Genomic DNA, 18,367 nt, shown 5'->3' with positions numbered 1-18,367 from the left:
GTTGTGTACATTCAACCAAAAGCTAATATAACAAAGGCATCAGAGATTATTTATAATCTGTCACAGAAACTGGAATCCATCTCCCCAGATCAGTCAATAAATGCTTCTGGTATTGACTTATATGCTGCCCCTGTCTTCATGTTGTTGCTGGACATATCTTTTTTTAAAATGTGTGTAGGTCACCTAAATCATCAGAAAAATTGCCCCCCCTGAGAATTTTTTCAGGAGCCGCCACTGGCAGCAGCATACAATACATTGTTGGACTCACCTTGTTGTGCTGTGCTGACTTGAACAGGAAGGTGGCGCGGCGGTCCTTCTTGTGGGCAGATTTTGTCATCAAACTTTGTAATCAAGGTCTGGCATTCTCTGGATTTATGGTGCTTTCAAGACAACTGGGAACTCTGAAAAAAACAAGGTCGAATCATGACGTCAGTGATCTTCAGGTCGGAGCTCTAGAAAGAGGTCACTGAAGTCTGAGATTACTCACTTGAAAACAATAATGCAATTATTCATTGTATTGTGGTGTTGTAGGCTAGTCTAGATAATTTTATTGTCCCTAAACAAGATCAACAGGGTAGCTTTTTGAGCCGCATGTCGCTGTCGCATGTATTCACTGTACTTTCATGCACAATGAAGCACCTGGACTCTCTGCTGCCTATCAGCTATTCCGCCTTGTTCTTGTGGATTCATATTGAAAATTGGTCCAGCTTTGAATGATTTTATGTGTGGTTGTGGTATGATTGCTAGTTATCCTATTGCAGATCTGGACAAACGGTTCACCTACCACTATTGTCATTATGAATGGTGGATAGAGGGTAGTTACAGATTCCAATAGACTTTTAAAGGTAATTTCCAATTGAGCCGACATATGCAGCGTTTACCATGAATGAACGCAGTCTCAGCTAAAGCGGGAACATTGCCTTTAAATTTCAATCACGCTTTAACACTGAATTTACACGATGCGGATTGAATAGAGCCCTCGACTGGTGGACTATATTGATAATTATAAACTGGGTGGTTCAAGCCCAGTTTATAATAGCAATAAGGCACCTTGGGGGTTTGTCGTATATGGCCAATATACCACAGCTAAGGGCTGTATCCAGGCACTCCGTGTTGCGTTGTGCATAAGAACAGCCCTTAGCCGTGGTATATTGGCCATATACCACACCCCCTCAGCCCTTATTGCTTACTTGACCTGTGGTATAGTTACCGTGCAGAAAAGCGCAGCGCATTCAAGCAGATTAGGAAATGTGGCTAGGATGGAAGAAAATATATAGTTAAACCTGCAAAAGGGTGAACGTAAAACAAGGGGAAAAAATACTCTACCCTCCCGTGCCCGATAAAAAAAAACACACACAACCCTCCCCAAAGGAGTTCCCCTATTTTTGCCCAACCCCAAACTGTCACTTATTGTTTTGATATGAGCTTGGCATTATCTGGGAACTCCCCTCTCTGAATTTTCTGTTGAGTGAAATACTCTAGTGTCTCTCATTCCCATATGTGTTCTTTTTTTAAACAATGTACTTCCTCTAAACATGGACGTGGTTCATACAAATTCTGGTTTTGCCTGAATGGCAGATATTAACACTATCGCCCTCTAGTGTTTCATATAAAATACTCTTATATCATCCATCATTATTTTGCATGGCTATCACAATACTTTACCATCTGCACTTTTTCACTGCTCTGATTAAAATTACGAAAGAAAGGAGAAAGAGTGGAGATGAAGGAAAATGCCTTTATTCCCTATTTGGTAATTCTATTGCACAAAAGAACACACATCTGAACATGATTATCATGGTGAAGATCAGGGCTGGGGTGATTTCAAATTGAAGGCAGTCAATTCATTAAGTGATTTTCATTAAAAAAATTCTACAACAAAAAATATTTGAGGGAAAGGTATTAAAACATGTTGTAAAATGTGTTCTCTTGATCCTCTTGACTGTACTGTAAAATAGCCTATATATAAAAAGCTTAAATATGTTGACAGTTCTATTAAAATACAAACAAAACTGTTTGAAACATTTCCTTTAGTGTATTTTCAAACTGACATCAAGTACAAGGACATTGTCATTCCAATGTATCCAACACACATATCAAATTGGCCAGTTCATAATGTAACATGACCTCCAGGTGTCTCTATGTGGGCTTGTTTGAGAGTGTCTAACTTGTGCAAGAGCTGCACATCCATAAACATTGGGTTTTTACAAAAGGTTCAAGTCAGTGGTTCTATAAGGTCTTACAAATGGATGTGTTAAAACTGCTCACTGGTTTACAAAATGCCACATGGAAAATATTTGCATAGACTGACCTGACTAATAACAGAAGGCAAATTCCCCATATGAATGTGGCGGACAAAAAAAAGCGATAGCATAGCAGTGCCCCAAGTAAAGTCCCTAGCAAAAGAAAAAAAAAAGCCAATTAAATACTTATTGTGTAATGGTCCAGTTTGGTTAGTAACATAATTCGTGGACTCTACGAATTGAGGCTGTTCTGAGGGCAAAAGGGGTGCAACGCAATATTAGGAAGGTGTTCTTAATGTTTTGTACGCTCCGTGTAAGTGCTGGTAAGTAAACCTTGTGTAGTGGCTTTGGAAGAAGAGTGTAAAGATGGCTGTTTGTTCTGGTGGATGCAGATGATGGCCTGCACCCTGTCCCCTGTGGGTGTCTATGTAAACTGCAGTCTCCTCCGCAAAGAAACACGGATGACACTAGAGAGGTCAAATTCAAATACAGTATGGTTGCATCCTGATTCTCCATCCTTCTCCCTGTCATGGATTCAAATCGGATTGGTGAAAGTATTGGCTGGAGGCAGGAGTTTCCACCATTGGTAAATCCATGACGGGAAGTGTGCAAGTGCACACTTGGGGAGAATTGTGGAGAATCAGGACACCTGTGACTGTAACTGTTCCCAATCATTGAGGTAGAGACAAATAGGCACCTGAAAAACTGTAGTTGCTTTAACACGTCACATTATATTATTTTCCCATTTCTGTGGTTTTCCCTTATCCTTCCCCTCCCTCCAACGTCTTTCCACATTCCCCCCACCTTCTCCTCCTGTCGTTCTTCATCCACGCGTGCTGTACAGGTCTTCATCCTCAGGACTGGCCTGGCCCAGAACACCTAGCTTGGGGTCGGGTGCAAATGTGGGTTTCCCTGGAAATACCCAAAATATGTTTTTATTTCTTTATAGTCAACGTCAATATCTGATATTAAAGAAGATGAAGCCAACCGTTTGATTAAAATATCTTCATATTGATGTGTGACTCACCATCAGTTACTATTACAATCACAGATTCCTCCTCTGTTGGAGCTGGAGGAACAGCCTCCTCAACAGGAGCAGGACGAGGTGCCGTCTCTTCAGCTGCAGGAGGTGGGGCAGCAACCTCCTCTACAGGTGCACGGACAGCCTATTCAGCTGCAGGGGGTGCAGAAGCAACTTCCTCCTCAACAGGGGCAGTTGGAGGAATCACTTCAGCAGGAGGTGCAGGGGCAGCCTCTTCAACAACATAATCTTCTACCGGTGAAGGGGCAGCCCCTTCTACAGGTGCAGCCTCCTCGACAGGTACAGCCTCCTCGACAGGTACAGCCACCTCAACAGGGGCAGGGGCAGCCTCCTCGACAGGGGCAGCCACTTCGACAGGGGCAGGGGCAGCCTCTTCTAAAGGGGCAGCGGCAGCCTCTTCTAAAGGGGCAGCCTCTTCTACAGGTGCAGACTCAACAGCAGGCACAAGGGCCGTCTCAACAGCCTCTTGCTCCACCACTGCGGCTGCCTCAGGTTCAGCTGCAGCAGGCTCAGTGTCAATAGAACCCTCTGCAGTGGCCACCTCTGTGGTGGACTGAGGGGCAGATTCAACCTCAGATGGAACACCCTCCTCTACAGAGACAGGGTCGGAGCTAGGTTCAGAGGGAGGAGCCTCGTCAACAGCAGGCTCAACTGGTTCAGATGATCCAGATTCAGGGAGGGGCTTTGCCTCTGGCATTACTGGCTCAGGGATTGGAGCTAGTGGGGCTTGCTGCTTGTAAACAGAAAAACATTGGTCAAGTTGTGTTTAATCCATAAAAATGTGCTTTTCAAACTCAACTTTTCAACTCCTGAGAGAGCTTTAAAACAGTTTGTTAGATTTATGAATCATTGATCTAGCTACACTGAACAAAAATTCTGTATAAATGCAACATGTAAAGTGTTGTTCCCATGTTTCATGAGCTGAAATAAAAGATCCCAGAAATGTTCCATATGCACAAAAATATTTTCTCTCAAATGTTGTGCACAAATTTGTTTACATCCCTGTTAGTGAGCATTTCTCCTTTGCCAAGATAATCCATCCACCTGACAGGTGTGGCATATCAAGAAGCTTGTGCTGGGGACAATAAAAGGCCACTAAAATGTGCAGTTTTGTCACACAACACAATGCCACAGATGTCTCAAGTTGAGGGAGTGTACAATTGGCATGCTGACTCAAGGAATGTCCAACAGAGCTGTTGCCAGAGAATCGAATGTTCATTTTTCTACCATTAGCCGCCTCCAACGTCGTTTTGGCAGTATGTCCAACCGGCCTCACAACCGCAGACCACGTGTATGGCGTTGTGTGGGCCCCATGGTGGCGGTGGGGTTATGGTATGGGCAGGCATAAGCTTCGGACAACGAACACAATTGCATTTTATCGATGGCAATTTGAATGAACAGAAATACCAAGATGAGTTCCTGAGGCCCATTGTGAGGCCCATTTTTGGTAAGGTATCTTTGACCAACAGATGCATATCTGTATTCCCAGTCTTGTGAAATCCATAGATTAGGGCATAATGAATTTATTTAAATTGACTGATTTCCTCATATGAACTGTAACTCAGTCAAAGCTGTAAAATTGTTGCATTTATATTTTTGTTCAGTATAGAATACGGCTAAACACATGTTTTCCACAGTGAAATCTATTTAAAGTAGAGAACATAGAGTAGATGAAAAATAGCATCTTTAATGTCAATAGTCTGTTGTACCTCGAGACTGACAGTTGGGTGAGTTACTTCTTTGGGCTTGGATTTAAAGGCTGATGCCACATACAGTGGGGAGAACAAGTATTTGATACACTGCCGATTTTGCAGGTTTTCCTACTTACAAAGCATGTAGAGGTCTGTAATTTTTATCATAGGTACACTTCAACTGTGAGAGACGGAATCTAAAACAAAAATCCCGAAAATCACATTGTATGATTTTTAAGCAATTAATTTGCATTTTATTGCATGACATAAGTATTTGATACATCAGAAAAGCAGAACTTAATATTTGGTACAGAAACCTTTGTTTGCAATTACAGAGATCATACGTTTCCTGTAGGTCTTGACCAGGTTTGCACACACTGCAGCAGGGATTTTGGCCCACTCCTCCATACAGACCTTCTCCAGATCCTTCATGTTTCGGGGCTGTCGCTGGGCAATACGGACTTTCAGCTCCCTCCAAAGATTTTCTATTGGGTTCAGGTCTGGGGACTGGCTAGGCCACTCCAGGACCTTGAGATGCTTCTTACGGAGCCACTCCTTAGTTGCCCTGGCTGTGTGTTTCGGGTCGTTGTCATGCTGGAAGACCGAGCCACGACCCATCTTCAATGCTCTTACTGAGGGAAGGAGGTTGTTGGCCAAGATCTCGCGATACATGGCCCCATCCATCCTCCCCTCAATACGGTGCAGTCGTCCTGTCCCCTTTGCAGAAAAGCATCCCCAAAGAATGATGTTTCCACCTCCATGCTTCACGGTTGGGATGGTGTTCTTGGGGTTGTACTCATCCTTCTTCTTCCTCCAAACACGGCGAGTGGAGTTTAGACCAAAAAGCTATATTTTTGTCTCATCAGACCACATGACCTTCTCCCATTCCTCCTCTGGATCATCCAGATGGTCATTGGCAAACTTCAGACGGGCCTGGACATGCACTGGCTTGAGCAGGGGGACCTTGCGTGCGCTGCAGGATTTTAATCCATGATGGCGTAGTGTGTTACTAATGGTTTTCTTTGAGACTGTGGTCCCAGCTCTCTTAAGGTCATTGACCAGGTTCTGCCGTGTAGTTTTGGGCTGATCCCTCACCTTCCTCATGATCATTGATGCCCCACGAGGTGAGATCTTGCATGGAGCCCCAGACCGAGGGTGATTGACCGTCATCTTGAACTTCTTCCATTTTCTAATAATTGCGCCAACAGTTGTTGCCTTCTCACCAAGCTGCTTTCCTATTGTCCTGTAGCCCATCCCAGCCTTGTGCAGGTCTACAATTTTATCCCTGATGTCCTTACACAGCTCTCTGGTCTTGGCCATTGTGGAGAGGTTGGAGTCTGTTTGATTGAGTGTGTGGACAGGTGTCTTTTATACAGGTAACGAGTTCAAACAGGTGCAGTTAATACAGGTAATGACTGGAGAACAGGAGAGCTTCTTAAAGAAAAACTAACAGGTCTGTGAGAGCCGGAATTCTTACTGGTTGGTAGGTGATCAAATACTTATGTGATTTTCTGGATTTTTGTTTTAGATTCCGTCTCTCACAGTTGAAGTGTACCTATGATAAAAATTACAGACCTCTACATGCTTTGTAAGTAGGAAAACTTGCAAAATCGGCAGTGTATCAAATACTTGTTCTCCCCACTGTATGAGGTGGTGTACTGGCTGGCTGCATACATCTTCTGCCCAGTCATCTGCAGAAGAACAGACACACATTGTTACAGATTAAGGATCTTAAATTTGATCACTCTTTTGTTGCTGAGAATTTTCCTGCACTGCAGGAAATGCAAACTTGTAGTGTATTTTAGTTTTACACATTTCCACTTTGAAATGTCAGACTTGAGTTGCCCTAACGAAAAATGTCCATTAATTATAATCAACATAATAATTCACATTTCCTGTTGCTGCAGGATTCTTTTCCTGCTGTAGCAAACTGGCTCAAATTAATATCTTACATCTGTAGGCCCCTATGGCATATCACAAGAAATCAAGTTTCCGCTTTTAATTTTAGCTCATATGCACATGGAAGTTACAAAAATGTACATAAATCTACATACAAGAAAACTAGATATTGTGCCATAATACAAAATGCGTCTTAACAGTCCGAAGTATTGGATCTCATGACATTTATATAATAGTGTGTAAAAAGGCCTTAGTGACTGTTGAGACTTCTAGCTCACTCAGGAAAAGAAAAGAGGGGAAAAAAAAAAAATATATATATATATATATATATAAATAGATAAAAGAGAAGCAAATGGGTCTGATGTGTTCAATTAAATGGGGAACGAGTGAATTCTTTAAGTTTCTTAGATGCTCGGATATGTTATGTTATGTGCGCATGCGCAGCTTCACTAGAGACTTAAATTATGGCACCTGGTAATCATTTCACGGCAGACAATCATCAGGAGCACACAGCCCGTTGGTATGTAACTGCGAACTACTCACAGTCTAGCATTAATGTTTAAGTCACTTATATGTTTGAGCACTGAACGTTTACCTCACTGTGTCGGTGTTAGTTGGCCGAGAATAACTTGTAGCTCGCTGGGTGCGGTAGCTCAGCGACCCAGATGCTGTATAGCATTAGGCTATCATTATCAGCCATTTGCGTTGTGCTGATTGTTCGGAGCACTCTGCTGGTTTCTGGTGGCGGTGGTGATAGCGGTGGTTTGGTTCGGTGATCCATGGTGGAGCGCCGCGTTGTGTTGCGTTTGTGCGTCCTTTGGACGAGGCATGTGGTGGCATGGGTTCTGTGTCCTGTGGCAGCGTCCGTGGCAACGGCGGAGTCGCTGTGCGCATGCTCCTCTGGCGCTAGGCATTCTGGGTGATGTAGTCGATGCTGTTTTAAGCCAGATTTGCCACATTTTTGATGGTGTTGTAGGCTTATTTGATTTTCATTATTTACATTATTATTATTATTATATTATTTGAATAATATTTACATTATATATTTGAATAATATATTGTCATTATTTGTTTGTTGTAATTCAGGTTTATGACCTGTGGTCATTTGATTTAAAATAAAATTAAGGACAAAACACTAGTCATTTACATTTACGTCATTTAGCAGACGCTCTTATCCAGAGCGACTTACAAATTATGACATTGTGTGCTTCCTCGTGAGCCTTTTCAGAGGGCTAAATAACGGAAAATCCGAACAGTGACAGTGAACGGAAGCTGGGGATTTTTAGTCCCTATGCATTAATCTGTACCTTTACAGCAGCCACTGTCTGAGTGGGGTAGCACATGGCCGTCCCAACAGTGGCCATACCCAGAGGAACCCCCAACCTCATCAGATGTGTCCCTGCAGGGGAAAAAAATTAACTGTCAGCCACTGTACATAGTGGAACATGATACCAAAGAGACATTTGGCAACCTGCTTATTCAACCATTCTACTGTAATGTATACATTTTGGATTATCTATAGTGCCTATAGAAAGTCTACACACCCTTTAACTTTTTGCACATTTTGTTGCGTTACAAAGTGGGATTAAAATTGATTGAATTGTCATTTTTTGTCATGATCTACACAAAATACTCAAAATTCTAGCATTTTTTAAAGATTAATGAAAAATAAAACACTAATATACCTTGATTAGATAAGTACTCACTCCCAAGGGTCGGTGTCTAGACTTTATGATTTGCTACAGGCCCACATTGAGGTATCCACACTCTGTGCTGTACTCCACTCAATATTTATTTTTGGTTTAACTACACTGCTTTTAATGACTATATGCTGTCTTCTTATAATATCTACCACCTAATAGGATTTTATTTTAGTAAGTTAAGTTTTGTTTTGTCCTCCAAATTTGCCATCCCATTCAACAGTACAACAAATGTCAATGATTACAGCTGTGAGACTTCTTGGGTAAGTCTCATAAGAGCTTTGCACATCTGTATTGTGCAATATTTGCCCGTTATTCTTTTCAAAATTCTTCAAGCTCTGTCAAGGTGTTGGGGATCATGACAGCAATTTTCAAGTCTTGCCATAGATTTTCAAGCAGATTTATGTCAAAACTGTAACTTGGCCACTCAGGAACATTCACGTCTTCTTGGTATGCAACTCCAGTGTAGATTTTGCCTTGTGTTTTAGGATATTGCCATGTTGAAAGGTGAATTCCTCTCCCAGTCTCTGGTGTAAAGTAGACGGAAGCAGATTTTCCTCTAGGATTTTGCCTGTGCTTAACTACATCCCATTTATTTTCATCCTGAAAAACTCCCCAGTCTTTGCCGATGTCAAGCGTACCCATACCATGATGCAGCCACCACCATGCTTGAAAATAAGAAGGCAGTTACTCAGTGTTGTGTTTGATTTGCCCCAAACATAAGGCTTTGCATTTAGTCCAAAAAGTGTATTCCTTTGCCATATTTTTCTGCAGTCTTACTTTAGTGACTTGTTGATTACATATGCATGTTTTGAAATAATTGTATTCTGTATATTTTTATTCTTCTTTTCACTCTGTCATTTATGTCATTATTGTGGAGTCACTACAATGTTGTTGATCCATCCTCAGTTCTCCAATCACAGCCATTGAACTCTAGCGGTTTTAAAATTACCAATGACCTCATGGTGACATCCCTAAGCAGTTTCCTCCCTGTCCTGCAGCTTAGTTCAGAATTTCGACTGTATCTTTGATGTGTCAGGGTGGTTTAGTACATCATCCACAGCATAATTATTAACATGGCCATGCTTAAAAGAGATATTCAATGTCTGATTTGTTATTGCTACCCATCACTGCCCTTCTTTAAGAGGTTTTCGAAAAGCTCCCTTGTCTTTGTACACTGAACAAAAATATAAACGCAACATGTAAAGTGTTGGTCCCATGTTTCATGAGCTGAAATTAAAAATCCCATACATTTTCCATACGCACAAAAAGCTTTTCTCTCAACTTGTGTACAAATTTGGTTACATCCCCTATTTCAATCCTACTTTGTAACGCAACAACATTTGCAAAAAGTTCAAGTGGGTGTAGACTTTCTATAGGCACTGTATCATAAACTGCTGGTCAATAATCTGGGGAGTGATGTAATGCAGAAACTCACTATTATCTTTCCTTGACAGGATCAGACCAGCTAACCCAGAGACTGATCACACTGACCCTCGGGAAGAAACCAGGAGGAGGATCTCTCAGGAACTCATATGTATCTAGGTAAAATAGACATGAAAAACAATGTCGTTCGAGATTTTGAGATACTAGAACAGACCTACTCATGTGTCAATAGAACTCCCCCACTCCTCACCGTGTCTAGCAGTATAGACTGTTACAGCTCCAACCTTGGCAGAGGTATAAGCATTCTGGAAAGACAATAGTCAGAAATGAGTACAAAATAAAACTTGTTTGCAAAACAAACCAACAGAGCTGAGATATTACAGGACCACAAAAGCTGACATTTTGAGAAAGTCCCTCGACTTCTATTGATCTCATGGCATCTCTAACACATAATGAGTTCTCAGTCAAAGTAGATCATTACTATAACTGAACTAAAGATCCAGTCCAAAACTTCCAGCATGTCATTCTTAAAAACCCATATTGATGAATATTCAACATTAGCCGATACAACCAACAGTCAGTCAGCAGTGATAAGAGGCCATCAGAGCCAAATAGTGTAAGTATACCCTAAAGGCTCTAACATATGGCTGCAGCCCCACCCAGACCACTCTGCAGATCTCCAGGCTGCTCATCCATGTAGTGTGTTGCTGGAGGGTCTGGAGCATAGACAACTGAGAACAGAACAATAGATCATCATCAATTGATCATCAAATGCATACAGCCGGAAGCATGGTGGTAATAGTCAAGTACATCCCTGTTCTTCAGTAAGTTGTACATCATCTTGGTCATTAGATTACCTCTCTAGGGGAGAGCAGCACGGTTTCTGTTTTGTCCTCACTCATTACATTTTAGTCATTTAGCAGACGCTCTTATCCAGAGCGACTTACAGTTAGTGAGTGCATACATTTTCATACTGGCGCCCTGTGGGAAACGAACCCACAACCCTGGCGTTGCAAGCACCATGCTCTACCAACTGAGCTACACAGGGCCCTGATACCGTACAATACAATTGGGGGAAAGGACAAATTAACCTGCCAACTATTAGCCCTATAAAATAAACTAAAACTAAAACAAAGAAACACCCCATTCCACTATTTACCACATCTAATCCTACTCCAGTCCAGAGGTCTGGGAGGACAGAACACCACCACTCAACACCCCCTGCAAACCTCGCAATTCCAATTTCTGCAGTGCAATTGAAAACCATAGCTATGAATGCCAAGAAACCTACCGTATAGCTATGAATGCCAAGAAACCTACCTTACTGAAGCACATATTCTTCCCATCAATCTCTATTAGTCTTTGCCTACTCACAGGAATCCGCTCAGGATCCCTCACCCTGTACCCATCTTCCTCTACCACTCTCTTCACTGCTTCAGCATACGACACTTTCTGTGCTACTCTGACCCTAGCAACCTCAACCTGCCTTTCTCTCACCGGACACCTCCAATCTCCAGTTCCATGGGCACCCCCACAAACAATTAACACACACAACTTTCTCCACCGAAACGACACATTCCTTCGTCTCATGCCCTCCTGCACACTTCTCACATTTAGGACTCTCCCTCCTACATACTGCTGCGAGAATCTCAGTTATGCGAAGATCTAATCCTGAAATACAGGGAAACACTGGGCTACATCAATTCTATATCTACTTTAAAAGCCACATTAGTAGCTAACGTTAACTAGATAGAACTTAGAGTCAGACCAAAAGGTGCATGTAGCAAACTGAATATTGTATTCACGCAATCCTAGTCGATTTGTAGGCACATAAACGTACACAGTAAACTGCTACATTATTCGACCTTTTTCAACGTCCTTAGAGTCCCAGTTCAAACTCAAGGAAAACATGGTTAAGGATAGATTTGCATTGGAGAAATACTTACCGTAGCCATGATGGTACCGCCCCTCAGTGTCCTACCGGTGGCGACAAGGGACCAACTTTATCATAGGAAAACTCGTTCAATCCTGTAAATCTGTAACCACTGTCGCTGCCCTCAATGGCACTGTGCTGTCCTTACATCAAATATTTGTATAACTAAACCAAGATAGACCACAGCCCGTCTTTTCCAATGGGAACAAATGAGTCATAGTAGGCAGAACAAGCAAGGAGGTGGACAGAGCCAAACACGAGTTAGCGAGATCCTATTGGCCCGTTCTAGCCACATCTGCATATTTCCGTTAGTGAACGCCTACTCTGTGGAGTACGCGTGTGCAATAACTCAATTCGCATTTGCACTCCTTCTAAACAACGCGAATTTTTACAGCTTTGGCAAAAGGTAAAGTCTACAAAACTTTGTCCACGCTGTTCACAAAATATTTTTGTCTTGGGAACAGTAAACTGTATTGAGATCAAATGTTTCATCGATGAGAAAATTTGCAGAATGTCGGCAAAAATCCATCTCCTTCCATCTTCTCCAACTGCCAGCCACTGGGCTTTCTCTCACTACAATGTTTGGTAGTGAGTGGAAACCCCAAGCAGATGTTTCACATTTATACATCTGGTGAAATATCTGTTTTATTGTTCTTCTATCTGTGGTTACCATGCTTGGACTGAATTTTGGGTGCCGGTACTGTTTACATTTAGGTGCAAGAGCTCCACAATACTTTTGAGCTAATATTGTATAAGAAGAACAGGAGCTCAAGCAGTTAAAACTTTGAGGTGCGGGTATCAGCTCCAGTGAGCTCCTGCCCAAGTTAAGCACTGTTTACTGGGTCAGTGAATAATGACCTCCAATAAAACAATGACATACACATAGCTATGTTAATAAGTTTTCTTTATTTAGAATATTGTTCTTCATTCCTGATCCTATCCTGGAAAAAGCCTGCACATTATGTGGGTCCCTAAGAGCAGAGTTGAAGATCTGCTTTAGTTCAGAGTACTGTTTTTGTTATCAAAATAAATACACATGAATGCATTTATTTGTGCAGTAATTCAGTTTATTGGTTTTACAACTTAAGTTTTACAACCTCGTACTGTATATATTTCTGAGAAACAAAAAGGCTACTTTTGATTCATAGGAAGAATAAATGTATTTCTCTTTCTCGATAACACTTGTTTAAATCAGTTAATGTACAGATAAACAGATAATAATATACTTCCAAAAAAGAGCAATATGTTCCTTTTTTTAATGTCGCAGTGCAACTTACATCTTAGCTACACACCTGCGCAGTTGTACTATGAGGTGCACACCTCCAAAATAACACAGTGGAACCCTGGACAGATTGGACAGATTTCATGTACAGTGTTTTAAAACATTGTGAGAACAATTACATTCTGGTTAAATGAAATACATTCTACAATACATGTACTGCTATTCATAAAATTTGAAAGTTGAAAGCAACAACTTGAGAGTAACAACTGCTGACACGTTTTATAAATGTTAGTAGCCAAACAATGCAGGGCCTGTGTAATTATACTGTATAATTTGAAGTAGATTATACTGTATAACAAATGTACTGACACCTAAAGGCATTTTAAGTATCAGGACACAACACTGGATGATAACTGCAGGTGAATTGAAGCAATGTCAATATCCTGCCAGGAATAAGGGAACATGTATTAAGCAGCACAAACAAAAACCTTATAATTGAAATTTGATAGAAATTACATATTCCATCACAGGTGAAAGAAAGTCAAGAAAATAGGCCTAAAAAGAAACAACCAAGTGTGTCAAACTTTAAAAATGAAAAATGTGTTATGAGTTGTTGATCATGTATTTTGCGCAGGTAGAATGCAAACACATTGAAGTACTACAGTACTACTTCTTAACCTGTAGAAATAAACAACTTAAGCAAATACAATTAATCAACACAATTTCTGGGATCCTTTTGAAAATAAGCCAGTACATTCACATAGAAAATCAACAGAGACACAGAAAGGGAACAGAATACATGAGCAAAACTCAGGACCTGAATCAATCCTGAAGATCAGGAGGTAACTTCTGTGACAGCTGGAGTGAAGCAAAAACAGTCATTCGGGAGACGCAATGCTTTTTGTCTTTTATATACTTTTTCTATGAAAAATATAAGTAAAAAGATTCTGTGGTCACAGAATCTAAAGATTGCATTCACAAGTATATAGTTCACAGTTTTAAATAGAGGGTGCTGCTATGCAAACAATATAATATTTTTCTTTAACACATTTCTCAACCCCAATGGCCACATGTACATGTTTACTACCATGCAGATGTTTGATTTCAAAAATAAATCTCACCAACAAATGCTATAATGATTGGCAAAATCAAAATAGCTACAAAGAGACATATCAATAAATGTAAAAAGTGTCATTCCGGTGAGCTGTGTTTGGCTAAACTACTTTGTTTAAATGTCAAACAAAATGTACATAATTATACATACATGTTAAACATGCAACATCCGTACATACAACAAAAATGTGTAATAAAACCCTACTGAGCTTCATACACTAAAAGCCCAAATACCTCCATCTCTTTCTCTCACTCTCTCTTCCTAACACACCCCTCTCCTCTCCACACTTATACAAACATACAGAACACACACTTTTACACAGATTGGGTCTTTCTTTCTGGGGGCTCAGGGTCACACAGTAACATGTTGGCCCAGTAGGGGTGTGCATTGTAGTAATCAGAATGATGCCTATAGCCCGTCGCTACATAGCTCTCTCTTCAAGCAGCATTAAAGGGGAAATAAAAAATGAAATAAAAACAAAGCTTGCTTCCTCTTAAGCAAGGAATTAAATAACAAAAATGACAATCGAAGAAAGAAGAAAATGCACTGTATCAGCCAAAAACAGTTCTCGTCTTCTTTTTGTTGTTAAATTCTCTTTCGATCTATCATCTGTTGCATTTTCTGTTTTGAAGATAATTATGAAGAATGATAGTTTCTCTTCAGGCATGCAGAATGGCACCCCGTGGGAGCCTTATTTTATCCAATATACAGTATATACACCGACCGTAACTCTCTTCTATTTGACCTCAGTGCAGTATGTACACATATTACAGTGATTGGTTTGTCAGTTAGTTTGCTGTGAATGGTGACGGTAGATCGTGGCTGCATCGTCGATTGGGGGGGAGGGAAAGAGATGATTGCATGATTCCACAGTGTCTTCCTGTTACTCTGTATCTGAGCGCTCATGTCTCAAACATGAGTTTCGATGAAGGAGTGGGTGTGCATCATCAGAGGTGGAGACAGGGGTGAGAGGTCGGACCCCTCAGGGTGAGGCTCTGTCGGGGCGGAGCTGAACTCACAGATGTCCATAAACAGCTCATGGTGCTGCTGCTTCCACTCCTTGAACTTCTGGGAGTTTAGACCGGGGTCGTCCAGCACATGGCTGATAATGGCCAGATCACCCTCTTTGGCCTGTGGGAACACATCAGTTAGTGTTTGGCTTACATACCACCTAAATGACCCCACTCATATGCCGCCTCACTCTCATTGCTATAGACAGCCACCTGCTGGACCTGTAACACCTTCTATACCATTCATACCTGCCCTTTGCAGTGTTTTCCCTAAGCGATGTCCGTTGGCTAACCAGCCGATAACAGACTCATTATCGTCCAGCTACTTTTCATATTAAAGTTTAAATTCGCTAGTCAGAAAAGTCAGTATAGCCTTCTCCCCCTAGAATGAACGATATGCATCTTCTAGTGACCTATTGGTAGGAAAGGCGCCTATCAGTCACAAAGCGAGCGATGACAGGGAAACACTGCTGGTTTGTCAGTCTGCTGTCTGTCCTGCCTCTCGGTACCTGTGTTATTTTTGTGCGCTGTGGTTGGCTGCAGTTTAATTTCTTTTCACGGAGGAGGGAGAGCATGCTTCTTCATCATCTCCTGTGAGTGAATTTACACGTCCCATGTAATGTAAGTGGTAACGATGAGTTGAAATCCACTTAATTATTGTTTTGTGGCACATTCAACTATTTTATTTCGCGTGTTTCATATAGCCAGCCACGGAGTCGGGGCACATAGGCTATTTACTGTGCTTTGATTGACGATCGAACAGCAAGTGTTGACTAGTTTATAAAAGGTGTTGAACTGACTGAATAAAGTCTCCTATGTCCCTTTGCTATTCATAAATCATACAACGTAGTTATAGGTCCATGGTATCGCATCGGAACAAGTAAACCAAAGATCTTGTTTGTATTTTCCTAGGATTGGAAGCCCATATAGAAACTTGCCACAATAAACTAAATACAATTTGATTTTGATTTGATTTAAAGTATTCATTATTTTAGCTGTGTATTTCGGATGGAATCGAGGCATTAGAATGGCTACCAAATTAGAGCTCGTTCTGCAAAAAAAATCCCCAGTAGGGAAAGCACCCCCGGAACCCCAAAGTCCGGAACTCCCTGGCTGGCTACTTTTTCTATTTGGCTGGCTGCTCCATATACTTAGGGAAAACACTGCCTATGACTGCCCCACAGCCTGCCCTGTGGCTGTGTCCCTCCCTCTCCGTACCTTGAGTGTGCTGCGCAGGGCACGAATGCGGTGCAGCTTGTCGTTGATGACAGGGTCGTTGCAGCGCTTGACGAAGGAGCGTCTGAACTCCTGTTTGGTGGAGGGCCTCTGCTCCCCCAGGGCAGACAGGCTGGCCTGCTCTATAGAGCGGTACAGCTCCTGAAAGCCATCCACCCCCTCATGATCATGGCCTCGCTCTTTAGACCGAGAATCTGAGGGGGAAATTAGGACAGGATTTCAAAACTCTGTGCTAAACCTTATTCAACCATTTTAACTTGGATAAAAGCTTTACAAAGTACCTTGTCTAGGGTTGCAAAATTCTGGGAACTTTCAATAAATTCCCTGGTTTTCCCCAAATAGTGGTTGGAGGATCCGGGTTTCCTGCTTACTCCTAATTCCAGGAATCTTCCAACCGGGACTTCGGGAAAAACATTTTTATTGAAAGTTCACAGAATTTTGCAACCCTAACCATCGATCAATTAAATATATAATCAATGCATAACAAGGTAGATGTGTATTTTTTAAACAGTAACTTGAAGTCTGAGGAGTCCTAAAGAGAAGCCTGGCGAGAGCAGGAAGTACCTTGTTTTTTTTTGGAGTTGTGCTTTCTGAATGGCACCTCGTCGTCCTCACTCCTCTCCTCTGAGGGTCCTGCTGGGCGCAGGCTGCCCTTGGTGCCCTGCACGTCCCTGTTCCGGGGCAGGCTCTGGCTGCGCTGCTTGTGGGTACAGTGGTGGAGGCGCTGCTCGCGCTCCTCTATGTCCACCAATGGGAAGGGCCCATCTCTGTCAGGTTGCCGGCGCCTCTGGGCGGGCAGCGTGGCCTGACGTCGGCGCTCAGGGGACATGAGCAGCTGACCCATTCCCATATGGCCGCTGCCGTATCCCCCATCGCCCCTGTCGCCCTCCCCCGGCACCGTCTGCAGGAAGTGGAGACCCGAGCTGGTGAGAGGCGTCTCGATCAGGTCCTGCCAGGAGCGGCGTTGGGTGTCACGGAGGGTGGGGCGGCAGCCGGAGGAGTGGGTGCTCCCGGGGACGTCTGGACGGGAATCCTCAGCGGAGGAGTGGGAGTACGTGGACTCACTGGAGAAGTGGCGCTCAGGGAACGGACTGGAGGAGTTCACCTGGAAGGGCACCAGTAGACAGAGGTATTTAATGATAGGGTCATTATGTATTGTATGAGTGTAAGCATAAGTGTGTGTGTCAGTGGAGGCTCATCTGAGGAGGAAGGGGGGGAATCCTCCTCAGTGAATTTAATAAAAAAAATGTTTTTAAACATTTAAAAAGTTATCATTTTTAGATAAAACTATAATAAATATATTCACGTCATCAAAAAATTGATTAAAACACACTGTTTTGCAATGAAGGTCTGCAGTAGCCTCAACAGCACCCTGTAGGTAGTACCATGGTGTAGCCGGAGGACAGCTAGCTTCCGTCCTCCTCTGGGTATATTGACCTCAATACAAAACCTAGGAGGCTCATGGTTCTCACCCCCTTCCAGTAATTTCCAGAGGACGTCCTCCAACCTATCAGAGCTCATGCAGCATGAACTGACATGGTGTCCACCCAATCAAAGGATCAGACAATTAATCTAGTACTGAAAGCATAAGCTACAGCTAGCTAGCACTGCAGTGCATAACATGTGGTGAGTAGTTTAATCAAGGAGAGAGAAAGACAATAGTTGAACCGTTTTTAACAAATTAATCTTCAAAAATGAAAGAGAAGCAAGAGAAAGAGAGATTTCATTTTTTTTTTTACTTTCAGTTTCACTTACTTAACTAGCAAATGCAGCTAGCTAGTTTAGCCTACTCAAATACCCTGCTCAAACAGAGGGATTCTATGTTAGCTAGCTGGCTATTACTATCCAACACAACACTGGAACTCTTCCAAGTCAAAGCAAGCTTTTGGTT

General features: G+C 42.2%; 2 protein-coding genes and 1 long non-coding RNA gene across 5 annotated transcripts in view; all 3 read right to left on the bottom strand.

The window, feature by feature from the left end:
* Positions 1-1,724: 1,724 nt before the first annotated feature.
* On the bottom strand, positions 1,725-5,087 carry LOC121574361 (skin secretory protein xP2-like). Its single transcript, XM_041886981.1, has 3 exons — positions 4,995-5,087; positions 3,271-4,018; positions 1,725-3,155 (listed from the first exon to the last, which is right to left on the bottom strand). Exon 2 carries the CDS (start codon positions 3,980-3,982, stop codon positions 3,410-3,412), a length of 573 nt encoding a protein of 190 aa, XP_041742915.1. The 5' UTR covers positions 3,983-4,018; positions 4,995-5,087; the 3' UTR covers positions 1,725-3,155; positions 3,271-3,409.
* Positions 5,088-6,569: 1,482 nt separating this feature from the next.
* On the bottom strand, positions 6,570-12,102 carry LOC121574360. Of its 2 annotated transcripts, XR_006002174.1 has the most exons (6): positions 11,908-12,102; positions 10,588-10,692; positions 10,212-10,266; positions 10,014-10,116; positions 8,183-8,274; positions 6,570-6,667 (listed from the first exon to the last, which is right to left on the bottom strand). It is a non-coding gene; the product is annotated as an uncharacterized LOC121574360 (long non-coding RNA). The 2 variants fall into 2 exon arrangements; XR_006002175.1 differs by lacking the exon at positions 10,588-10,692.
* Positions 12,103-13,131: 1,029 nt separating this feature from the next.
* Positions 13,132-18,367, bottom strand: part of LOC121573712 (connector enhancer of kinase suppressor of ras 2) — a 79,086-nt gene continuing 73,850 nt past the window's right edge. For both annotated transcript variants that reach the window (XM_041885892.1, XM_041885891.1), the window contains 3 exons: positions 17,041-17,581; positions 16,459-16,670; positions 13,132-15,361 (listed from right to left, as the gene is read on the bottom strand). In XM_041885892.1, coding sequence (XP_041741826.1) covers positions 15,140-15,361; positions 16,459-16,670; positions 17,041-17,581 — 975 coding nt within the window. In that variant the 3' untranslated portion in view covers positions 13,132-15,139. The remainder of the gene's footprint in view (positions 15,362-16,458; positions 16,671-17,040; positions 17,582-18,367) is intronic.

The sequence above is a fragment of the Coregonus clupeaformis genome, chromosome 9 (assembly GCF_020615455.1).
Source record: "Coregonus clupeaformis isolate EN_2021a chromosome 9, ASM2061545v1, whole genome shotgun sequence".
In the NCBI taxonomy this organism is placed as follows: domain Eukaryota; kingdom Metazoa; phylum Chordata; class Actinopteri; order Salmoniformes; family Salmonidae; genus Coregonus; species Coregonus clupeaformis.
The sequence above is the reverse complement of the archived record's forward strand: the minus strand, read 5'-3'. Positions and strand labels throughout refer to the sequence as shown.

Excerpts from the sequence above, each read along its gene's own strand:
- LOC121574361 (XM_041886981.1), bottom strand. The coding sequence starts at position 3,982 with ATGCCAGAGGCAAAGCCCCTCCCTGAATCTGGATCATCTGAACCAGTT.